This window comes from Microtus pennsylvanicus, chromosome 1 (assembly GCF_037038515.1).
Source record: "Microtus pennsylvanicus isolate mMicPen1 chromosome 1, mMicPen1.hap1, whole genome shotgun sequence".
NCBI lineage: Eukaryota > Metazoa > Chordata > Mammalia > Rodentia > Cricetidae > Microtus > Microtus pennsylvanicus.
In genome coordinates this window covers 4,103,570-4,128,556 of record NC_134579.1, presented here as the reverse complement: position 1 = coordinate 4,128,556, position 24,987 = coordinate 4,103,570, and the positions used below count along the sequence as shown (strand labels likewise).

The window sequence follows — 24,987 nt, the reverse complement described above, 5'->3', positions numbered from 1 at the left end:
GCATATTTTTACATTTATCAATGAATGGGACAAATAATTTTTTAAAAGTCTGCTCACCTTCTTCCAAGTATTTCATTTTGAAGCCTTATAATTGATCACTATCATGAGATTGATACTCAAAGGGAAAAATCTTTAAAATACCTGTGGTTAGCTAAACATAGTAGTTAGGCATGCAGAATATGATAATGAGGTATTAAGAGGATTCTTTTCCTCCTTTAAAATTCATCGGTGTCCTTATGGAAGCTCTTTGTGAGATGGCATCTTACTATGTAACCCAGAATACCTTGAACTTTGCATTTCCCTAAGTTTCTCCAAGTGTTCTGTAATTGTCATGTGCCATCTTGCCCAATACCACAAACTGTGGCTAACATTGCATTCAGGTATATGTCTATTTTATGGACATATAATTGAATCATTGTTTTATTTACATACATGTACATACATACATGTAAGAAATCATCATATCTTATCAATAAAAAGTGATTATTTTACATTTTAAATGTGTTTACCCACAATGTGACATTGAATAGGCAAAAATTGAAAAAGTTTGATACTAAAAGATCTCCCAAGGGAAAGGAAGTTATGGATAATTGTGAACCATCATGTGAATGCTAGGAACTGACCTTACATCCTAGGCAAGCGTAACCAATACTCTTTGGACATTTCTTACACCCCTTCATTCATTCTTTAAGTTCAGCTTGAAAATAATTTATTATGTTTTCTCAATATACAGTAATAATTTCTTATTTCAGCTAATAGCAAAGATAATACAGTATGTGATAATGCTCCCATAATAAATTCATCCCCAAATTCCTCTAATTGGGAATAAAGTATGCATAAGCATGGCCAATTCTTCCTATAAGATCCACTTACTTGTCTAGATACTTAATACTAATGAAAATAAAACCTGTTGTAATGGAAATACAATAGTTTAACTGCCTTGTGTGTATCAAAAGATCTATTATCTTTATACTCAATATTCATTTAAAGTTGTTACACTAAGTTTTCTGTGTGTGTGCATGTGTACTCCTGCATATGAGACTAAGGGTTGACATTGATTATCTTCTTCTATCATCTTACATTTTAAAACTAGATCTTTCACTGAACCTGTAGCTCTAATGTGGTGTCACTGAACCAATAGTTCACTGGTGTGCTTAGCTGACTGTTCAGTGAACTCCAGAGATCATGTCTTTGCTTGTCGTGTAACAAGGTAAGAAAAGTGTTCTACCTCACTTGGCTTTGACACAGGACCTATGGACTCAAATTTAGATCCTCATGCTTATTTAGTAAACATTGCACTGTGTTCATTCTGGATCTTTAATTCTGTATCAGCTAGTAATGTTAAACTTAATGTCTATAAGAAGAAACTGGAACTTTAAATCATTGAAGCCTACAAACATAAATTTAATGTCTGTTGGATGGAGTGGGAGTATAATGGAAGAGTTATATTGATAGAGAGAGACACTATAGGGTTAGGGAAACACCTGGTGCTAGGAAAATTCTGAAGAATCCACAAGGATGACCCCAGCTAGGACTCCTAGTGTTGGAAGGAGGCTGCTAGTTTGTTCCTGGCTGCTCATCCCCAAAATCATCACACAGAAACCATATTATTTAAAACATTGCTTGGCCTATTAGCTCTAGATTTTTATTTGCTAACTCTTACATCTTAATTTAGCACATTTCTGTTCATCTATGTATCGCCACGAGACTGTGCCTCTCTGAGAAAAGTTCTGGTGTCTGTCTCTGGCGGGGCTACATGGCTTCTTCTCCAGTCTGCCCTTCTTTCTCCCAGCATTCAGTTCACTTTTCCTGCCTAGCTCTGTTCCCCTATAGCTTTGCTATAGGCCCAAAGCAGTTCCTTTATTTATCAATGGTAATCGCAGCATACAGAGGAAAATCCCACATCACTCCTAGCAATAGTGGAAAGGGTGCCTGCACTGACCTTCCCCTGTAATCAGATTGGTGAATACTCTATCGTCATAGAGCCTTCATCCAGTAACCAATGGAACCAGGTGCAGAGATCTACAACCAAGCTCCAGGCCCAGCTCCGGAATCTAACAGAAGTGAGAAGAGGAGGGAATATATGAGCAAGGAAGGTCAAGATCATGATGGAGAAATCTACAGAGGCAACTGAACCAAGCTCGTGGGGAAAATCCTAAAATCTAGACCAACAACTGTGGAGCCTCCATAAGACTGAACTAAGCCCACTGCATGTGGAAGAGAGTAGTGAAACTTGGACTCTCTGAGAGGCCATTGGTTGGATCTATCCCTTGGGCATAAAGCTAGTTTGTTGGATCCCATTTCCTATGGTTGGTGCCATGCTCAACATTACTACAGAGGAAGGTTCTTGGTCCTGCAACAACTTAATGTGTCAGACTTAGGTGACTCCACGTGGGAGCACTTACCTGTTTGGAAAAGTGGATGGGAGGTGGGCTGTGGGGGGTGGGAGTAAGGCAAGAGGAGGGATGGGAGGGAGGACTGTAGTTGGAATGTAAATGAAGGTTAAAGTATTAAATTTATAAACAAAACTCAATAATAGGAAAACACATTTTTAACTTTGGTGATTTTCTTGAAAAACTAAATGACAGAGGTCTCCATGAATGTTGAGAACATGGCAACTACAGTATAGTACTTGTTAGGCTGCATACAGTGATAACTGTTTGCTTTTGGAGATCTGTCAAGGGTTATGCAGACAGTGTGGGAAATCTATCTACATTTCCAAAGCAAAAAAATGTGTGGTGCTGGAATAAGATGTAGCAGTCTCGGGACTCTTCCCATTTCCTTCTTGGTCCTCTTACTTTCTCAGTTCATAACAGGGTCTAAACCAAATTAACTAGATACAAAACAAGACCAATGATTGCCTTAAGGAATTAATTAAGTCAATCAAATATGTTCATACATACATATTAACACACACACACACACATATATACTTTGTATATATACAAAGTGAATGCTCCTCCTTTTGGCCTAAAGTGTTTGGAAAGATGTATTAAGCTAGTCTTAAGAATAATATCCTGTGCATTTATTTTAACTTGAAATGGTTGTTGGGATGAAATCTATTCTTATCTGTTTATAGAATAGGTTTCATAATATTTGAAATAGAAATTTGCATTCACTCCTGGATCAGGTACTTACCATAATCATAAAAGTACTTTAAGGAACACTCTCGAGTTGCATTATTTTTTTACTTTGTCTTACTGGTACCTTAAAATGGCTTAGCTGTGAAATTTTTAAGAGCAAATATTTAATGAAGCTTAATGTTATCCATCCTCTAACTGATTATACTATAATATTATTATATATTATATTATACTAACATAACAATAAGGCAAAAATACACAAGTTAAGCATGATAGCTTTATTTTCAATCCAATGGGTCTGAAATCATAACATCATTTCAGTAATTTGACTAACGTAAACAATGTAAGTATAATGGCAAACTTACAGCATCATAAGAATGATTAAGGTATAAATTTGAAAACTGAACATATTTCCTTAAAATATAAACCAACAGTTTTAATGTATATTCATTTTAAAGGATAAATCCACATGCAATGATTTCTGACAAAATTCAGTGATAATGCTTTTCCTTCGATAAGCAAATGTCAGAGTGTCACACACTTCAGAGAGCTGGATTTCAGCATGGTAAATAAACTCACAAATATTCCAGGTTTGTCTTGCACCACTCAAAACTCTGTATGTTTTTCCTTCACGATCGACATCTTTCATAGATTTTTAATTAATTTCTAGATTTTAAAAATAATACGTTATTTCTTGAACAAATTTCTCAAGTGGAGAGCTAATTACTTGAGATCAAAAGTGTGAAATTGACTTTAGCAGGTTATCAGAATATTCAATCTTCATGCACAGCTATAGTGCATTTTTCAAAGAAATATGGAGAAGTAATATTGTCTGAGTTTCTGTCCTGCCTGGTTCCCTGAAATTGTTAATTCCCAAAGAAATCACACAGCGGTCTACATTAGTTATGAACTAATTGGCCTAGTAGCTCAGGCTTCTTATTAACTCCTACAACTTATATTAGCCCATTATTCTTATCTGTGTTAGCCACATGGCTCAGTACCTCTTTCAGCAAGGTGGTCACATCTTGCTTCTTTTCTGGCTGGGTCGGACTTTGTCCTCTTCCCAGAATTTTCCTGTTCTCATTGACCCACCTGTCTGGATCTCCTGCCTATACTTTCTGCCTGCCTACTGGCCAATCAGCGTTTATTTAAAATATAATTGATGGAATACAGACCATTGACCCACAACAAAGTAAGAAGAATAAGGAACAGTGTAATATAGTAGAAATCAGTACAAATAAAACCTGTGATGAGTTTGTGTGTGTATTCATCAGACAGTCAACAGAAACAGACTGGAAAAGAGAGATGGCTGGGACTCTTCAGCAGCATATATGTATCCCTACACACTTTGCATGCACATGGCTTGTACTCAATGTTCAAATCACACACACATGCACACACACACACACACACACACAATGTCTTTGACTTACATGTAAATCCATTTAGTTTTTAAGATCTTAAGTTTATTTGATAACAGATAACATTCATCAGATTTGGTGAATTAGTAAAAATGTATAAAACGTAAGAACAGATGATACATAACTTTGGCCTGTTTTTAATATACCCAAATACAAATATATTTACATATAAAATATAAATGTTATCAAAAATGTAATAAATTGGCATTATGTTCTCATAAAATACATGAATATAATGTTATTTATTTAACTGCTTTCCAAATTTAAGGAATCATTTTTCTTCTAATTTATTAATATTACCATGACTTCATGTGGTTGAACATACTTGAGGCAAACCGTTCTTTTTTTTTTATCCATGTGAAGTAAATCTTTGGTCATTACTCATCTCAAGCCCCTGCACTGGATTTTGAACTCTTAATCTTAGACATATAGCACATGGTATATTTTATATTTAAATATTTCCTTTAGCTCTATGTTCTAAAAGCAACAAAGATCAAGGTGGGATTGGTGGTGGTTCTCATTCTCTTCTCACAATTCCCATGCTGAGGACATCCTAATGCAACAAAGGGAGTGTTCAGATGTAAACAGGATTTAGCTCTTCCCTATTTCCTATAGGGACAGTCCCTAAACATTTTAATTCTATTATAGTTTCAGGAAAACTTCTAATTTTATGCCAAAAGTTTCAAATGGACACTGCTTCTGTCTCAGGTGTGGATTTGGGTATTGAACATTAAAATTCATTGTGCTAAGATCTCATAAAAGTCATATTCTTTCTCTCCACATACATTTTTTATTAATAAATATTTTTCCACTCTTAGGACAGACAGTTCTTCCTAGAAAGCAATGCAGAGAAAAGATAGCAAAGCATACTGTCAGCATCAGGCACATTTAGCATTCTCCATGGCCAAAGCAAAATGGACATATTTCAATGTTACTGGTACTTTTCCTGCTTAATCTGATAGGACACCAACAAACACAATACAGTCTTGTTGCCAAGCCATCTTTGAGCTGTACCATAATGTTGTGAATTCTGTGTAATAGCATTTTACCTTAGGCACTTTTTTGTTTTGTTTTGCTTTTTTAGAAAGGAAGTAGCCCAAGAAGGAAACACTTGATCATTTTGTCAGGGATGTGATTTGCAGGCAGTTTAATGACTAAACAGAGGCACTTCCAATGCATGGAAATGTCCTAGTCTTGCCACCAAGCATTGTACCTCTATTCAGATGACAAAGAATAGAATTCCTGTAAGATTGAGCAGTCCAGCTCATTGGGAGAATAAACAGTTGCTTTGACCTTGTACGGGCAAATAGCCCCTGTCAGACCTGGATTTGTAAGGCCAGGAAATCGACTGTTTAGTCGGTGGTGGTTCTGGCCAATAGTTTGTATTTATAGCTGGGAATTGGTGGAATAGCCTTGTGTGTAGCAGCTAATGTCTGAATACTGAAAGAGTACTATTTACCAACAGCTTTGTTTTATAATTTAAACTTAATTCAAATTGAAATGAGCCTTTTAAACCTTAATTAGGACCATGTTTCTTCTAAAAGTCAGCCACATTAGTCAGTCGGGAGACAAACTTCGCTTTGTAGCTAACGGCTGTCTAATTTCTTTCAACAGTAGCCACCAAGGTTTACTAAGTGCATTTGTTTTTCTTTCCCTATGGTAACCTGATCCACTCTCAGTATCAGCAGAGCTCAAAATCATCAATTACAACCTACAAGAAAAGTGTGCTGTGTGCTTTGGGGAGGAGGCCAACCTTGAGTCTCAAAACGCTTCTGTAACCATTACTCAGTATATGCACTGTGCCTGCAATAAGTTGTGTTTCATTTTTTTCTTCTTTATTCTCTGTTGGGGCTGGTATTTTTAACCTGCTCTATGGGCTTAGAGTGTTTAATTTCTATGTAATTGTTTTGCTTTTTCACCTATAGAATTGCAAGTTCTCAAGATATTTTTAATTCTTCCTCTACAGATTAAAATAATGTTGATTTCCTTCTGTAATTTTATTAATATTTGCTTTGTTCCCAGCTTAATATAGACAGGTGCTTTGTTCTAATTTGCTTTCCTTTGTTGTACCCAGAATTAGCTTAGGAAAGCAAAAGATTGTATATGTCACCCACATCTTAATCATAGTCTATCATGGATGGAAGCTAGGGCAGGAGCTTAAGCCAGATCAGAGGAGAGACAGGGACCATGAAGGAAAGCTGCTCACTGTCTGGTTCTCTGACAGGCTAAGTTCTCATGGCTTGCTTAACTGGCTTTTTCATATGGCTGAGGTCAACTGCCCAGGGATGACTGTTCCACATCAATGAGCAATCAAGAGTGTGACTCATAGACAGGACCAGGTAATATAAGGGAGGCTTTTTCTCTTCCCTGGCATGTCTAGGTTTGTGTCAAGGTGACAAATGCAACCCTGACAGGTGCCATCCCATCTACTCCATGGTAGTCATCTTTCCCTTCTCTGTAAATTTTGGGACCTTCTCAATAAGAGAACAACTATATCTTCACTAACTGACCACTGCAAATAAGAGTAATAAAGCCTAATTAGGAAAGGAAGGCAAACTCTTCCTCAGTGCAAACTAATCTAAAGAATGTAAAGGCAATTTCTTTTAAACTGTATTTTTAACATTTGGTCATCTGACGATTTTCTTTATCATTAAAAGAGAATAAACTCATATCGTTTTGTAATTTTTAAATTTAAGTTAATTCAACATTTTGATTAATTTTCACCAAATGAGATTTGTATGATCGTATATGATTATATGAGTACTGTAGATAGATACATGTGTATCTATCTACAGATATCTACAAATACAGAATGTTGACAAAGGAAGATGTCAGTATCCTGATCTATCACCTTAATTTATTTCTTTGTAACATTGAACATAGAGTTTTGCTGGGGACCAGAGTTTCTTGGGTCACCACCCCTCCCCCAGTACTGAAGGTATAGGTATATACACTGTCACATGCAGCTTCTTACACAGCTGTTAGGAATTCAAACTTGGGCCCTTCTGAGTGTGCATTTCACATGCACAAAATAATCTCCTCGGCCTCCCAGAAGACTTAATATTTTTTCTCCTATATTTTCTTTTTTTTAAAAAAATTTATTTATTTATTAAGGATTTCTGCCTCCTCCCCGCAACCGCCTCCCATTTCCCTCCCCCTCCCCTGATCAAGCCCCCCTCCCTCATCTGCTCGAAGAGCAATCAGGGTTCCCTGACCTGTGGGAAGCCCAAGGACCGCCCACCTCTATCCAGGTCTCCTAAGGTGAGCATCCAAACTGCCTAGGCTCCCCCAAAGCCAGTACGTGCAGTAGGATCAAAAACCCACTGCGATTGTTCTTGAGTTCTCAGTAGTCCTCATTGTCCGCTATGTTCAGCTAGTCCGGATGCCCTTCAATGGAAGAATGGATGAAGAAAGTATGGAATATACACATATTAGAGTATTTCTCAGCTTCAAGAAAATGTTACATTATTATTAATTATATTTCTTAATGAAAAAAATGAACAGAAGAAAATTAGAACTGTAATTATAAAAATGCTGGCAGAAACAAGCAGGTGTGGCCATACTAATCTCTAACAAAGTTGACTTCAAACTTAAATCAATCAGAAGAGATGGAGAGGGACATTTTATACTCATAACAGGAACAGTTCATCAGGATGAAGTCTCAATCCTGAACATCTATGCCCCTAATATAAAAGCACCCACGTACATAAAAGAAACATTGCTAAAATTCAAGGCAGCCATCAAACTGCACACACTAATAGTAGGAGACTTCAACACTCCTCTCTCACCAATGGACAGGTCAATCAGACAGAAAACTAACAGAGAAATAAGAGAATTAATGGAGGTAATGAAGCAAACTGCCTAGGCTCCCCAAAGCGAAGCTAAATAAGAAGGTGAATCCAAAGACAAACACATAGGCATCCTCCTGAATATTAACCTTCATCAGTCGATGAAAGGAGACAGAGACAGAGACACACATTGGAGCACCGGACAGAAATCTCCAGAAGACTTAAAGTATCTAGTCTGAAGGGGATGAGGAAACAACTTGGTCAATAGCAGTTCAAGCTCATTCTGTCCATGCAACTTTGTGTCCCCTTTTTAAAATTCCTTAAAGACAACTTGTGCTTCTGAAATGTTCTTGGGAAGGCAACCTTGCTCTGGAACCTGGTCAGTATCAGGGGCTACACTTAAAGCAAACGGGCTCTTATTCTCTGAGCAACCAAGGACTATGGACAGCTTTTTGGTTAGGAATGGAACTTTGTACCCCAAACTCCTTTCCACAGCTGGCTTATAGAGATTACTTTGTTTCTACAGAAGCATGCATAGAAACTTGCAACACTATAAAATCAAGTCAGTAGGGATGAATTATCCAGTAGAATCCCATTTGGATTTCTCTCTGTTCTATGATAGAAATATGGGGTGTCTTTATCATCAGGACCTTATTGTAAAGTTTGACAGAGTAACCAAGAGCAATGACTGTATTTGGAAATCTTTGGGACCTTATTTATAAATGGCTCCAAAAGGAGTAACTAATTTTCTGTATCAGACTTTTTGTTTTTTACCATTTAGTATCTAAGAGGGTTATTGCTGTCCTGTTAGAGGGTACCTCCATTTTTAACTGCTTTTAGATATTATGTAGATAGACTATAGGCAGGTCCTACAATAGAAGGTTTCTACATAACTATTCTGATGATTTTAGTAGTATTTATCCCTTCTAATTCCCCTCTTTTACTTTAACCGCTCCCATATATAAGTGTATCCTTTTCTGCTCCATAAATCCCTTCAGCGTCCTTCAAAGCCTCTCCAAAAAGGGCACTTGATATTTTATGATTTCCATGACCATTCCAAATGAAACACTTATATGTAAACATTCAAAGGTATCATCCATAAGTGAGAGCAATTATGTAGTATTTGCTTGCCTGGGACTGTATTACCTCACTCAGAATGATTCTTTCCAAATCCGTCTACTTACTTGCAAAACAAAAAAATTCAAAGAATATGTTAGTGCTTACGTCACATAAGAAACCAAAGACATAAAGAGGTCTGATTTTTGGGAAATCCCTGCTAAAATGTAGTAGGCTGGAGGGAATGCGTTTCCCACATTAAATCAATGATTATTATAAACTGGTTCATTATCCTCATTCATTTATCTATTAAGAACAAAGATGAGAGTTATTATTCATAACTAGTTTTAAAATATCTTGTGTAACAAGCACAGACAACATACCTAGGACCACATAATCAATCAGTTAACAGGAAAAACAAAGAGGTGGCACAAGACTTCCTTATCACTTACAACATCCGAATGTTAATTGCCCTTGGTTTTATAAGATGGAGTTGAAATATACGAATAGTATTTTTATCAGCATTTGACCAAGAATATTTTGCTACCAGATTACTTAAGGGAAGTTATAAATTTGAGTTCTATAATTTGGCAGCCAGTTTAAATCTGTTTATATATTCTTTGCTTACTGATTTAGTGACTGGTCTGTATAACAGTAATCCTTGACTTTAAAGCTGAGGGTTTTAGTTTCAAACTAAATTCTAGGGCTGGAGAGATAGCACAGTGATGAGGAAAATCAACAATTACTCCAGGGGTCATAAGATCCATTCCCAGCATCCAAATCGGTAGCCTCACAAATGCTTCCAGGTCCTTGGGATCTGGTATCCACAAACATGTGGAAGAAATATGCACAAAAATACACATATACCCACAAATGAAATCTTAAAAACAAATGCAGAATAAAATGTTTCGATGTGCATGTCTTTTGAAGAGTTTTTTGTATTTGCTCTAGAGTAGTTGCTTTTTGGAAGGTCAGAGGAAGCTTAACAACTTCAAAAACAGGGAAAAACCAGAGATGGTAGCTCACAGAGGTAATTCTACCATGAAGGAATCACTGGAAAGAGGACAACCTTGAAAAAAAACACATTATCACATCAAATTTCTAATCTTTACTTGAAAATGGTTTTTCTTTTCTAGGTGTTATCTTCTTAGCATATAAAATAGATTTGCATGAAGGAAATATGTAAATTTTTACAGCCCTCGTTTTACAATGAAGGAAGAGAAGCAGATATTTGTGCATTTTAATGTAGTCTTCAGTAATTCCATAAATATTTTTTTGAAAATGGACAATCCATATTTGATAAATAGTTACTTAAGTATTAATTAATTTCCGGCCTGGGAAGAAGATGCTTTAATGTAGGATAAAGAGATATTTCTATCTATGTTAATATATACGCATATATTAGCATGCACACATATGTGTGTATAAAACCTTCCCATTATAAATTTTTGTTTTCTCAAAAGCAATTACTTTTTATGTGAAAATACATTCTTAAGTTTTATTTTCAAACATATCCCTAGTTTCAGGGGACGATTCAGGGAAATTATATAATAAGAGAGGAAGAATTTATCGTCTGCATACTTGTTGAGTGCAGCATGCCACCCTGTTGGTTTTGCTTGTTTATTTGATTTGAAGCAAGGCCTCACTCTGTAGCCCAAGTTGGTCTGGAATTCATGGGTTTTTCTCTTGTCTTGAACTTCTGAAGTCTAAAATTGAGTGTAGAAACCATAGTTTCTGTTTTCACTTTGTTTTTGAAATTAACAGTCTCTCTCTCTTCTTCCAATAATGTACTTTCCCATTTCCCCATATAAGCAATAAGTATGAAACGTAAAAAAAAAAAAAAATCTTTGAGGGAGATATGTAGACAACAGCACCACTGCTTCTTAAAATGTTTCCTATTTGTTGTAGATGACAAAACGACTAAATTTAGGAGTGATAAGCTTACTTTTAAGTAATGTTAGATGATTACTTTTCTAACATGCATATATGCAGTTTAAATTTTATATGAAATTCGTGTTTCGGTGAGTAAATTGTTTATTTCTTAAAATTGAAGGCAGAAAAATAAGTTGGACATGATAGCATAATCTGTAATCCAAAATAGTGCAGAAGAAGCAAGAGAATTGTCTTTCCTAAGCTACTCTGGGATACACAGTTAGTACTAGGCAAGTCAGGACTCTATTCCAAGATGCTCTCTCAAAAAACCAAAGGAAGCCAACAGTGGTGGTACATGCCTTTAATCCCAGCTCTCAGGAGGCAAAGGCAGGTGAATCTCTGTGAGTTCGAGGCCAGCCTGGACTAAAGAGCTAGTTCCAGGGTAGCTAGGGCTTGTACACAGAGAAATCTAGACTCAGAAAACAAAACAGAAACAAAAAAAAAGAGGAGGGAAATAAAAACAGATTTAAAAGTACCTTTCTACTATGAACAATTTCACAGAATTTCTTCATCTCAGATAAGTTATCACTTCTCTCCTAGTCTACTTCATCCTCTTTTCTACCCCTCCTTTGTTTGAATAATCCGGAAGATAAAATAAGCAGATTCATATCTATGCTATTTTAAATGCTGTATGATTCCACGTAAGTGTGTATATGGTTGTCATTCAAAAGGACTGATTATGTCTACTAAATTTAGATGTTAGTAGAAAACATATTGTAGGTGTGGTACTCAGTTAGTAAATAGATACTAGTAGTCGGATATTTCAACCACTCTAGCTCTTGGTTGTCAGAATATGCAGACTCTGTCCTCAGTGTGACTTACTTTCTGAAAGTCAGTTCTCAGATGTAACACATATCTACCCTGGCTAATGTGATTTCCTAGGATTATTACACGTTCCCAAAGCTCTGCTTTATTTGTTTATTTGCATTAACATGAGCCATGATCTTTCAAATTTCAAGAAATTTCCAGACAGGTGTTGGGTGAATCATTAAGTATAAGGTACATATTCCCCTTACTTTCTTAAATTTTACTTCTCTGTCTCTTGTAAGCTACTGTCATTACAGGCATAATGCTCTCACAGTTAAGGTTAGAATTGCATATAATAAACAAAAACAGACAGTTTTATTTGTCCATCTTGAGTATTCTACTATTTTGATCACAATTTTTGCTTTTACTTTTGCCACTATTTCATAGTTGACATAAAATATGAATAAGGGAATACATGGCAGTTTACAATGCTCAACAAAATCAGAATTCTATTAACAAGCAAGATTAAGGGTTTTTCACAATGCTGGTAATATGTCGCTAAATAATAATTTACCTTTACATATTGATCTATTTGTGGATTTAATTAAGTCTTAGTGGCCACTTCCATCTCAAATTTCATGAGGTCTATCAAATTACACTCCATCTGTAGATGTCTATAGCTCACTTAACATTTCAAGAGTGCCCCCGACTTTTATTTCAGACAGTGTTTCACTGTGTAGCCCTGGGCCTGCCTGGAATTCACAGAGATCCACCTGCCTATGCTTCCCAAGTGCTGAGATTACAGGCGTACCCCACCAAGCCTTTTGAAGGCCCTTTTGTTGTGACTAGAATTGGAGATAAGTATCACTTCATGCCTATCCAATATCCTAAGCAAAATTAATTAATTGGCAAATATATTAAATTGAATATGTTTATAGCTAATTTTATTATCACTATTATTACGCAACAATGATTGAACAAATTCTCTTTACTAGCTTGAACCATGTTTGTACCTTGTAGACTTATTAACTGCAACTACTATATTAAAGTGCATAGACTTATTGATCATAGCTATATTCGTGTTATCAATAATCTAGATGGAGTGTGATGTAGTTAAGATGTGGCTTTTTCATTTTAAAAATATCACATAGGCATTTACAACATGAAGAAAAACTGATCAAGTACTTAGTGAATACCTTTATGCCAGATGCTCAAACTGTAAAAGCCTCAAACAAAAACCTGCAGATAAATTTACAAGCAAACAAAATAACAAGCTACAACAGCACACTGCAACTTAAGTTGCTGAAAGACTCAGCAAGCCCTGCCTAAAAATTAAAAGCCATTTTGAAATGAATTAAATTGAAATAGAAGTTGAATACATGTTTTGTTATGTAATTTATATCATTTCTGGTGCCAGTATGTGAAAAATGAATCGTTTCTAAAAGTGCTTAAGGGCAATGGGGGTGGATATGTGTATTACAGTGTAGATTGGATTAAGATGATAGGATTTATTCATTAGTACCTCAGTGTAACAACAAAATGAATATATAATTCATATATTACAAAATAATTCTGGAATAGACAATCTTTTTAGGAACTAGAAAATAGCAGGATGATTTTCATCAGTTATGTGACTGTAATGGTCCCTTCTACCTCTTTATCTTTCTCAGTTTATTCCAGGGAACTTTGAGTAGTCTGGGTTTTGTTTGCATATTGTTCTTTCGAGGTCTGTGAAGAATTGTGCTGGGATTTTGATGGGGATTTCACTGAATCTATAGATTGCTTATGGTAGGATTTCCTTTTTTTTTTTTTTTACTGTGTTGATCATACATATCCAAGAGTATGGGAGATTTTTTCCATTTTCTGATATTTTTCACAATTTCTTCTGTCAAAGACTTAAAGTTCTTGTCATGCAGGTCTTTTATGCCTTTGATTAGTTTACCCCAAGATATTTTGTGTTATTGTAGCTATTATAAAAGGTAATGTTTCTCTGATTTCTTTTCAGTCCCTTTATCATTTGTATATAGGAGAGCTACTTTTCTTTAAAGTTGATATTGCATCCTGACACATTACTGTAACTGTGTATGAGCTATAGGAGTTCCCTTGTAGAATTTATGGAGTCAGTTATGTATACTATCATATCATCTGCAAATAGCAAAAGTTTGAATTTTTCCTTTCCAATTAGTGTCCCTTTAAACTCCCTTTGTTTTCTTATTGCCCTAGCAAGAACTTCAAGTACTTTGTTGAATAGATATGGAGATAGTCGACAGCCTTGTCTTGTTCCTGATTTTATTAGTAAAATCGCTTTGAGTTTTTCTCCATTTATTTGATGTTGGCTGTCAGCTTGCTGTATATTGCCTTTATTATGCTTAGAAAATGGTCCTTGTATCCTTGAACTCTTCAAGACCTTTAAGGTAAAAGAGTGTGGGTTTTATTTAATGCTTTTTTCAGCATCTACTGAGATGATCAATTTTTTTTAGTTTGTTTATATGTTGGATGATGTTGATCCATCCTTGTATCTATGGGAGTGAATAAAAGTGAATTCATTGCGTATATGGAGCTGATTCCTTCTGAATTGAGCTTTATGCTGTAGAAGTTAACAGCTGTTCACATAAGTTATCTTTGAGTGAAAATAGCACTTCATTCACAAGACAAAGTTGATAGAAGAAAATTATTAAATTTGGTTACACTCTGTGCATGCTAATGTATGTACAAAGGCCACAAACCATCCTATTTCAAAGTATCCTTTATTTTGCGTTTTAAAAGGTAAAGCCCAGAATTTGGATGCGAAATTCCTTCCCTATAATAATTTCTAATGAACTCTTGTTAGAAACTTCACAGTGGTTTCAGTTCCCAATTTGTTTTTCAATTATTCAAATGCAACAGAGGAACATGTTAGATGTTCCACAGACTAAATGAAAGTAATGGGAGACAGTCCTCTATATGGAGCCTAAATGGGAAACTATAATCAGTGTTTGACAAACAGCTTATTGGACTTATAAAACTACATTATGAAGAGATGTGCACAGAAAAAAAATATTGACAGTTTTAATTTGCAAGAAACTTTTACCTAGTAACAATTCATACCTACAATAGTGTAAATGAGAAAAGCGTTTTCCGTTTCAGATGTGGATAAGGAAATGAACTTAAATCCTGTGGGTGTGCCATTGTCCTAGAAGTTAAGAGACATTATCCAGACAAATAGTAATAATTATTGCTCAAGAAAATCCTTTAACAGTCTTAAGATATGCGGCACACCGTGATTTTTTTTTCCCTTCTGCCCCTTAAGGTATTCAGCGGAAAGCTCTATACAGATAGAAATGTAAAAACATGTCAACAGGCAGTTTAGTGGTAACTACAGTGCGGATAGGACACACAGTGCCTCATGTTGTGGAATCAGAATGACTGCATCATGACAAAATTTTGCCTTATTCTCACCACAAAATGTCCAATGCCAAGAAAAGCTGTGAAGAAGCGAGCTGAAAAACTCACCATACTTTAGTGCCAAAGTGATCTTAATCGTGGGGCTTTTATTTTTTCTTTATTTCCCTTGACATTTGGTGCAAATCAAATTCAAATGAATACAAGGGGAAATCACATTGCCCTCATCACTTGTTTCTGTAAATTATGGGAGGAGACAAATTCATTTTTCTCTTAAAAAAATTAGTGCTCTGACATCCAGCAATCTTTTTACACATTTCAAGATGCAAAACAATTGCAGAGATCTTAAAAGAGCCATTTTGTTTGCAGCTTGTCGACCAGGCTTCTACAAGGCCTCAGATGGTATTGCCAAGTGTGCTAAATGCCCACCACACAGCTCGACACATGAAGACGGTTCAATGAACTGCAGGTGTGAGAATAATTATTTCCGGGCAGACAAAGACCCTCCATCCATGGCTTGTACCCGTGAGTAGTTCTGCTGCAACCCATGCTCCATGTTTGGTTTGTTTTATCCTGTGTCTGTGCTGTTTGTTTTTGAGGTGTGTGTGTGTGTGTGTCTGTGTGTGTGTCATGTGTGTATGCAGCATTGCCCTTTTCTTTCTGTTTTCCATATGCAAACTGAAAACTCTGTTTCCTTCTTCATGCTTGACTCATCTCAAATGCAACATTTATCAAATAAATATGAATTCGTTTTAAAAACATTTTCTGCGATGCAGCACTGTATAAAGTAAACGCAATTCTGTATCTGACTTTAGAATCTCGCAATGAATTTACTCGCCAGTACAGGGGAGGTTACAATTGGGGATTTAGGTTTGGGGATTTTTATTACCCTTTTCTGTCTCTTGGTCATAGATCGCGGTAAATAAAAAAAGTCGGGGGCAGGAACTAAGATTTATAAACATAATCCTGAAGTTTTCATAACTATTCACCAGGGTATTGGATATAGTAGTAAATTTCTTTGTTAGACACTGTAAATAGCTCCTCAATCATGAGGAGAAATTTCCAGTTCATATCTGGGCGAGATCGTTCCTCTTGAATCCATGTGCCTATAATCTCATGGATCCTCTGAGGATGAATTGGAGCCGATAATAAGGACAGGATAGATATTTACCTCTTCGCGTCCTTTATTACTTACCCATTTCCTGTTTAGTGGAAATCAGAGGCAATGTTCATTAATCTTTTGTGGAACTATTTTGCAGGACCTCCATCCGCACCAAGAAATGTTATCTCTAACATAAACGAGACCTCAGTTATCCTGGACTGGAGCTGGCCCCTGGACACAGGAGGCCGGAAAGATATCACCTTCAACATCATATGTAAAAAATGTGGGTGGAATGTGAGGCAGTGTGAGCCCTGCAGCCCCAACGTCCGCTTCCTCCCTCGGCAGCTCGGACTCACCAACACCACGGTGACTGTGACAGATCTCCTGGCACACACTAACTACACCTTTGAGATCGATGCCATTAACGGGGTGTCAGAGCTGAGCTCACCACCGAGACAGTTTGCTGCAGTCAGTATCACAACTAATCAGGCTGGTGAGTACACTTTGGCGACTTCAGACTTCGACTGTCGTGTCCATCCATGGACATGTGGGCAGAGCAAGCAAGGAAAATATGGTTGCATGGGAAGATGGAAAAGAAACCCCAGATTCTTTTCTAATCTCTTGTTTAGACAATTGTGCTACATTAGTAATTCAATTTAATTCTGTGAATCAGAATAAAACATATTTGCAAGGGAATTTCAAAAGTATTTTAAATGTATTGCTGCCTAGTTGAAATCCTGAGGTGGCAAGGGGGCCCCTTGAAAAACTTAACATGTAAGAGAGATTTGCAAAGACCAGACAGGCAGCTTAAGAATATATATTGGTTAAATTGGATTCATATTTAGTTTTTTATTTAGTATGGTGAGGAAGGCCTGAGTATCATAGGTTTTTTTTTGCTTTTATTTTTTTAAGAGTGGGGAGTTTAAGCTGAATACAGGTAAGCCAGTAACTGAGCAAGTATGCATTTGCTTCCCCCTGTTCCTCAGTATTTACACTTATGTTAAAAAGATGTGTAATGAGTTTATTTAACTATCTTTATATGGAAAGATGAACAATACTCATGTTATATATGAAATGACTATGGTGTTTTTCCTGTCTAGTGAACACAGGAATTCTACAGTTTTAATGATGTGATAAATGATTTACTGAAATCCTCTATTTCAAACTGATTTACTACTTTAAACAGGAGCATCAATCTGTGCTCTAATTATATCCTATGTCAAACAAGAACATTTAAAAATAAGCAGGAGCTCCTGTGCCCTATCTTATCATTCCTCTCTGGCTTTCAGGTAATGCATTAATCAGAAAATTAATAGTTCTGAATATATCCACTGAGAGGGGAGTGGCAAGGAGGCAACAAGGAGAAGACTGGGATCCTACAAAATAGATGAGATTGTGTGTCCCACCCCCCACTGCCCGTTATAAATCAGTGAATGGGGCAGAGGTCCACTAGGAGTCACCCCTGACTATTCCTAAACTGAGTCCTCTTTCTTTCAATAGCAGATTTGACCCAGTGTGGAACAACAGAAACGATACGTTTATCACATGGTGTCTGTACCATTTTGTATGCCTGTGGGGGCAGAAGTTCTTTCTTTATCTTCAATCCCCAGGGTTTTTCAGCATGGTTATATGTAAGCAGCACTATGTCTATTGAGAATGCCTCTTTGTTTTACTTTATTCTTATTCCTGTGAAGGTTAATGGACTGGTAGCCTTATAAAACTAACCTCCCAGGCATTTGAAGGATGTGGCTGTGCTGGATATAATGCCTCCATGCTTCAATTCCTTCTGTTCTTTCTATCTTTGGCATGGTTATAAAGGCCAAAAGGGAATGTGTTCCTTTTAATTTAGTTTCTGAGATTGAGTTTCCTGATCCCCCTCTTGATTACATTGTTAAAGCTTCCAGATAACCACTTGATAAGGCACCTTCTAAATTGTAGAGGATTATGTGGTAAATTCGGATATCAGTTCCTAGCTCTCGATGCTTGCACAAAGCCAGTAAGATTAAAAACATAGACATGGTTCCTATATAAAGATCATATCCATCAGGAATGGAGGAAGTCAAACATGTAGAGGAAGAATTACAGATTGTAAAATAAACAAATTAAAGTTACATTCTAAAATAAATTGCCACCTTTTACCTTATTCCTCCAAGTAGGAATATTTAACTTTCACTTTTGGAAATGTACACTCCACGGGTGGAATATCCATCTGTTTAGTCTTAATCTCCAGCATTGCACAGATGACGTTTAAGTATCCTATAGCAGATAACAAATTCAGATTAGATGAAGGGGCAGAGTCTGAGAATTTAGGAAATTTTGATTTCTCTGTCTGTTCAAATGCTTCTGCTGGAAAAGATCCAGACACTTTCCAAATATTTCATCAAGATTTCAAACTCCTTTATCTCCCCACCTAACTCTGCTTCCTCATCGTTCTTACACTGCTGTTCATGGTATGTCCCACGAAGCAAAGAACAGTAATGCAATCAGAAGATGGAGAGTGGCCGTAGAGCTATCTGTCATGACCAGCAACAGAAAACCTGGCCATTACTATTTATTACCATGGGGCTTTCAAAGGGAGACTCTGCACAAAATTACCTCTGTCATATCCAATTTTCTTAAGACTGGATCTCATCATATATTCCATAATACTCAGATAATTTTCTCCTTACTTCCTTATTTTTTAAAAAATAAAATATTTGAAGTTAGGATGTTTTAAAATTATTTTATTTATTTGAGCTTTTAATATAATTACATCATTTCCCTCTTCCCTTTTCTCATTCATAACCCTCCCACATAATCCTTTTTGTTTCCTTCCAAATTCATTGCCTTTCTTGTCATTATCTGTTGTTAAATATAACTATGTCCTTTCTCTCCTTCTCTTTCCTCTTCCCAATTCCTCCAGTGTTCCCTCTCAAATTTATGGTTTTCTTTTCTTTGTTATGTTATCTACACTAATATAAATTGACAAAATATGAATACAAATTTCCCAGTCCATTTAGTGTTACAGATATATGATTTCAGGGATGACTAATTTGTATTGAATAACCAGTTAGTTAGGCTCTCTGGAGAAGTCTATTTATCCTGTTATTATTATTCTATTCCTTAGTTGTCTGTAGTTTCCGGTCTAGGGTTACCAGCTCATGAAATTTTACTCTTTATGGTAGCATGTCTATTGGTGCTGTTTGGGTCTCCTTTAGGCAGCGATGTGGTTGGATGAAGAGTTCCTGTCATTTCTAGGCATTAGCAATATCACAAAAGATTTCATGGTCTTCTGGTTCTTGCACTCCTTCCATTCTCTCTTGTATGATGTTCTCTGAATTCTGGGTACAGGAGTTGAGTTGTAGATGACTCATTGGAATTGGGCATGATGTGGTGACTTGTTCTCTGCCTTTTGACCAACTTTGGATTTCTAATTTCTTTGATGAGGGGTGGGAACTACACCCACCTGTATAAGAATAAGTATTTTACAAGCAGTTAGGAATTAAGCTAGTGTAGTAAGGTGATGGTATAAGGTTCTCTACTAAAGTCCATAACTTCACTAGCCCTAGAATGTTGCCTGGGTCTCCAATATCTGGCATCATTTTCCTCCTATTGGGTTACCACCAGGGAGGGAACACCACTAGTGTGCCTATAGGGATACATCTCCTTTCTGGCCATTGATGTGGACGGTCGGTGTTTCAGCTGCTTGTGTTGTATTGATTGCTTCCTTCCCTTGGAAGCTTGTAAAGTCTCAAAAGAGAACACTTTCAGGTTTGCTTCAGGTATAATTCTTCAAATCCTGTGTGATGTGAATGGTTTTTCAACAATAGGGACTAAACTTCAGTCTCTGAGGAAACCAAGGGCAACAATAATAGGCATTACACATACACACACACACAATACAACACATATATAGTATATACATTTGTGTCTATGTAATGTATGTCCATCCTAAATATAATTTAGCTTAATAAAAATGATTCCTTATGATTTTCAAGCAACTTTAGTCTTATTTTCCCTTCCTACCTTCCTCTTCTCCTGTAATTGCCCTCCTTTTCCCTCTTCAATTGATGCCCTCCCCACTTTCCCCGTGCCCTCCTCTACACAGCCTCTATCCTGCCATTCCCTCTCTAGCTTCCTCTTTTTTGTGCTAAAATTTTATTTCCTGCTTTTCTTATTTTCTGCAGTTGCTCTAAGTTATCTACTCATGTCTGAAGATTTGGAGCTGGTAAACCACAGACAGAGATAACATGAGGCCAATAACCTTACAGAAAGGAATGAAAATGTTATGCTTCTATCTCTAAATGTAGTTTCATCTGTTTATTTCAGATTAATAATGTGTTAAATAGTAAATCTCCTTTTAACTTGTGTTCTTTCATGTTTTGTTTATTGGTTTTGTTGTTGCTTTGGTTTTCTTTTTCTTAAAGACAACATGTCATGATAACAAACAAATTGAAGTAAAGTGTTCACTGTAGCTTTTATGAATTATTCTTTATTGTCTCATTCTATATTTGATTTAATTTTCAATTTCAAATATTTTAGTTGATGGAAGTGTCTGTCTAATTCCCCCTCTCATCACTGGGACACCTTGTAAATTGAACCTGTGCAGGCCCTGTGCATGATGCTACAGTGTGAATTTAGTGTGTGTCAATCCTGTGGTGTCTGGAAGTTATTGCTTCCTGGGTGTAAACTGTCAGCTCTGGCTCTTACAATCTTTCTGTCTTTTATTTTATTAAGTTTGTATATGTGTATGTATGTATTATGTATGTATGTATGTATATATATGTGTGTGTGTGTGTGTGTGTGTGTAACATACATGCATATTCCTAAATACATAAGATACATAAGTTCAATCAGGTCAGGCTGGATAATGTTACTTATATATATTTTTTTCAGGAGAGAGCATTAGGTATTAGACAACCAATTGGAAACTTTTAACATTCCTTAGTTACCTCTAGGTCTTGGTGTAGGGCTGAGGGTAATGGGCTTTCACCTGTCTACTTTTACATGTCTCATTGTTATCCCTGTTTACCTCATATTTAGGCCGTCCTAGTGAAACTTTGTGGATGTAGCTCCTGATATTACAAGGAAACACAATCTCACAGTGAATTTCCCATTCCTCTCGTGACTTAGTGATTCTACTGCTCTGAAGAGACATCATGACCACAGCAACTTTTATAAAGGAAAAGTTTAATTGGAGCTACCTATGAGTTTTAGAGGTTTAGTCATGTGAGGTTCTCAGCAGTGTACAGACAGACATGGTCCTGGAAAATGAGCTAAGAGTTCTACATCTTGATCCTCAAGCAACAGAAACTGTGACTCTACGTCTAGCTTAAGGGCATGTGACTTCAAAGCCTGCCTCCACAGCCACACACTTTCACTAACAAGGCCAAACCTACTCCAACAAGGTCACAATGCATAACTGTGCACTCCCTGTGGGCTAACATTCACTTACCCGATTCTGTGTGGATCATACTCTTCCTCTTCTGCAATGATCCCGGGGTCTTAGGCTCAGGACTTGATTTGTAGATGTATCCATTTTGCTGCTCTTTGGAAGCACATTTTACCTTTTTTTCTTATTTACTTTAATTCTTCTTCCTCTAAGAGCACAGTTCTAAACTTACCATTTTCCTGTAGTAAACTGATCTTTTACTTTTTATTTAATTAAATATTGGAATTTTGAATGTATGCATAGAATTTCTGATAATAATTCTTTGCCCATATTATTACTCTAATGTTAAAAAGTAAGATAGTTGTTGCTGAGTGGTGGTGGCACATGCTTTTAATCCCAGCAATGGGAGGCAGAGGAAGGCAGATCTTAGTGAGTTCAAGGTCAGCCTAGCTTTCAAAGTGAGCTCCAGGACAGTCAGGACTCTTACACAGAGAAACCCTGTCTCAAAAATGATGATTAAGATGTGGCGACTATCTTCAAGGAACTCCCATCAAGGAGATTTGAAAAGTTCTAAAAACCCTGCATGAAATTGATTGGTTTGGCTGTGGAAAGTCAGGCAGGCCAGCTGCCAAGAGGCTCCAAGAAGCACCTGCAGCTGAATGAAGACAACTAGTAATTTATCTTGCATTCAGATAGTAGCTAACTCTATCCAATGGCATCATGATTTTCCCTCATTGCTTAATTATAAACATAAGAGCCTACACATTCCACATGATTCTCTAGTACTTCTCTCTCTCTCTCTCTCTCTCTCTCTCTCTCTCTCTCTCTCTCTCTCACACACACACACACACACACACACACATACACACGCTTACCCCTTATAACTTGAAACAGAAATATTATCACAATTACAAATCCCCAGTTCTGAAACTAACAGGCACAGAAGGCTGAAGATTTCAAGACCAATCTAAGGTCTATAATCAACATTTATCTCCCTCAAAAAGGAAGGATAAAGACAGGTAGATATATGATGATAGGTAGATACATAGAAAGATAGATTATAAATGCGTAGAGACATACTAACTTACATACATGCATAGATGATAGATAGACAAGATAGATAAATGATAGGTAAATACATACATACTTATAGACATATATGCATGCATAAATAGAATAAAGATGGACAGATTGCTAAATAGATAGGTAGGTATATAGATAGATGTATACACATATGCATATATGACAAACTGATGAATATCTAACTAGAGAGATACATACATACATACATACATATTACATATATACACACAAACATGCATACATACATACACGGTACACAGATAGGTAGATAGGCTAGATAGATAAACAGATGTAGTTTGGTTGCTAGATTCCTATGTTCTCCATAGTGAAAGAAGAAAAACATACATTTTGAATTGTATTAGTTTCTGTTGCTGTTATAAAATAGTCTCGAAATAATAAACAAATAAACTTGGTTCTGTGAGATAAAATGAACTTGTTCTTCCCTGAGGCCTTTTATTCAGAGCATCTTTGCAACTGTCCAGGAGGCCTCCCATCAGCCAGTTCAGTGTTATCAATTAATTTGTCTGTGTTTATACATGTTGGTGAATCAAGCTTCCTATTCATATGGAATGCAATATTTTACACAGATATAATATATCCTTACTTATTTCTGCTATGTAACTCACTTGCCAGGAATCCTATTAAACAGAATTCACATTATTTGTCATTTGGCCACTGAAAATAAGACACAGCCTTTTATAGGACTGGGTGGATCTATGTAAAGGGAAGAGGCACATGAGAACCACAACTGATAGGGGTTTGCAGTTTCTCAATGTGGAAATTTACTAGAACAATGGCTTGAGCACTTGGGATTTGTTTTCTGAGTAACATCTCACATAGAAAAAATGTTCGCTCTCAGACTCTTATGTAAAGGGCATACAGGCTAGAAAAGATAAAGACACCGAAATAAGCAAAAAAGTAATGACTTCTGAAGCCCACGGCAGAGCCCAGATCTTGCCTTCTCCACTCTTTGCAAATAGAAACCATTGAGTTTCTATTCTTCTAGTTAAGAACCATGTTTTTGACTGTTATACGTAGCCCTGGATACAGCTTGAAAACTGATACGAGGAGTGCTTCATAAAAGAAGCACAGATGTTCAGTGTGTGATATATTTCCTTCTTACCCCAGTGGCCTTATAAAAAGAGCTTGAAGATCAGCTTATAACAAGTCAACTAATGACATGATATAGAGAGGCCCCCGTTTCAGTGGCTGTTATTACAGCTGTGTCCCATTACATATTAGATGCCTAGAACATGCTTGCATCCCGAGTGGCATTTATCTTCTGAATTTCAAACATTCCTACCATAAATAAAGATTTAATGCTTTTCAAAAAATGTTTCACAGTTTAGTCTAAGGAATACTGAAAGGTCACTTTAACTTGATGGCATTCTCCTTTTGGGGTTCCTGGAGCTAAGATGCACATTTTCCGAGGGCTCACCTCCATGGACCTGTTTCACTCTTCCCTTTGCCCATTTCCTGCTATTCCCTTAGCCTGGGGAGGCGATAATAACTTGAGTTTCACAAACCACCAGTGTGGGGACCAAATGAGAACTGGCCTTTGAACATATCTTAATAATTTCCTCCTTTTGACAACTTCCTAATAGGAGCGATCTAAACCTAACATAAATGACAACAGTACTGCTGTGGGAAAAATGAATTTGTGATATGCATTTTGTTTCCAAATTAAAAATTGTCTTAAAACCATTTAAAGTGAGAGCTTTTCAATGCTTCTCTCCAGAGCCCTAATTTCAATTCAAAGAACCCAAAGTTTTACCATTTAAAGAATAAAACTTTAACAAAGCTGTGTGTGTGGTGCCTCCACTGGTAATTAGAGACTGCAGTTATTCCTTTAAAAATAAATAGTAAGAGTGTTGTTCTTTTTATCTTCTGAAAGATCAAGTGGCTCTAGTCATTTAGTGTCTGGTCATATTTTTTTCCAACATGAACTTATCTGCTATCTTAAAGAGTGAGCTATTGAAGGGAGGAAATTTGTTTCCTGGGTCTTTGATTCTGGAAGAAACCC

General features: G+C 36.5%; 1 protein-coding gene across 2 annotated transcripts in view; it reads left to right on the top strand.

Annotated features, from left to right (window-relative positions):
• Positions 1 to 24,987, top strand: part of Epha3 (EPH receptor A3) — a 294,989-nt gene that overhangs the window by 182,321 nt on the left and 87,681 nt on the right. For both annotated transcript variants that reach the window (XM_075951454.1, XM_075951387.1), the window contains exons 4-5: positions 15,778 to 15,933; positions 16,668 to 17,003. In XM_075951454.1, the coding sequence (XP_075807569.1) occupies positions 15,778 to 15,933; positions 16,668 to 17,003 (492 nt within the window). The remainder of the gene's footprint in view (positions 1 to 15,777; positions 15,934 to 16,667; positions 17,004 to 24,987) is intronic.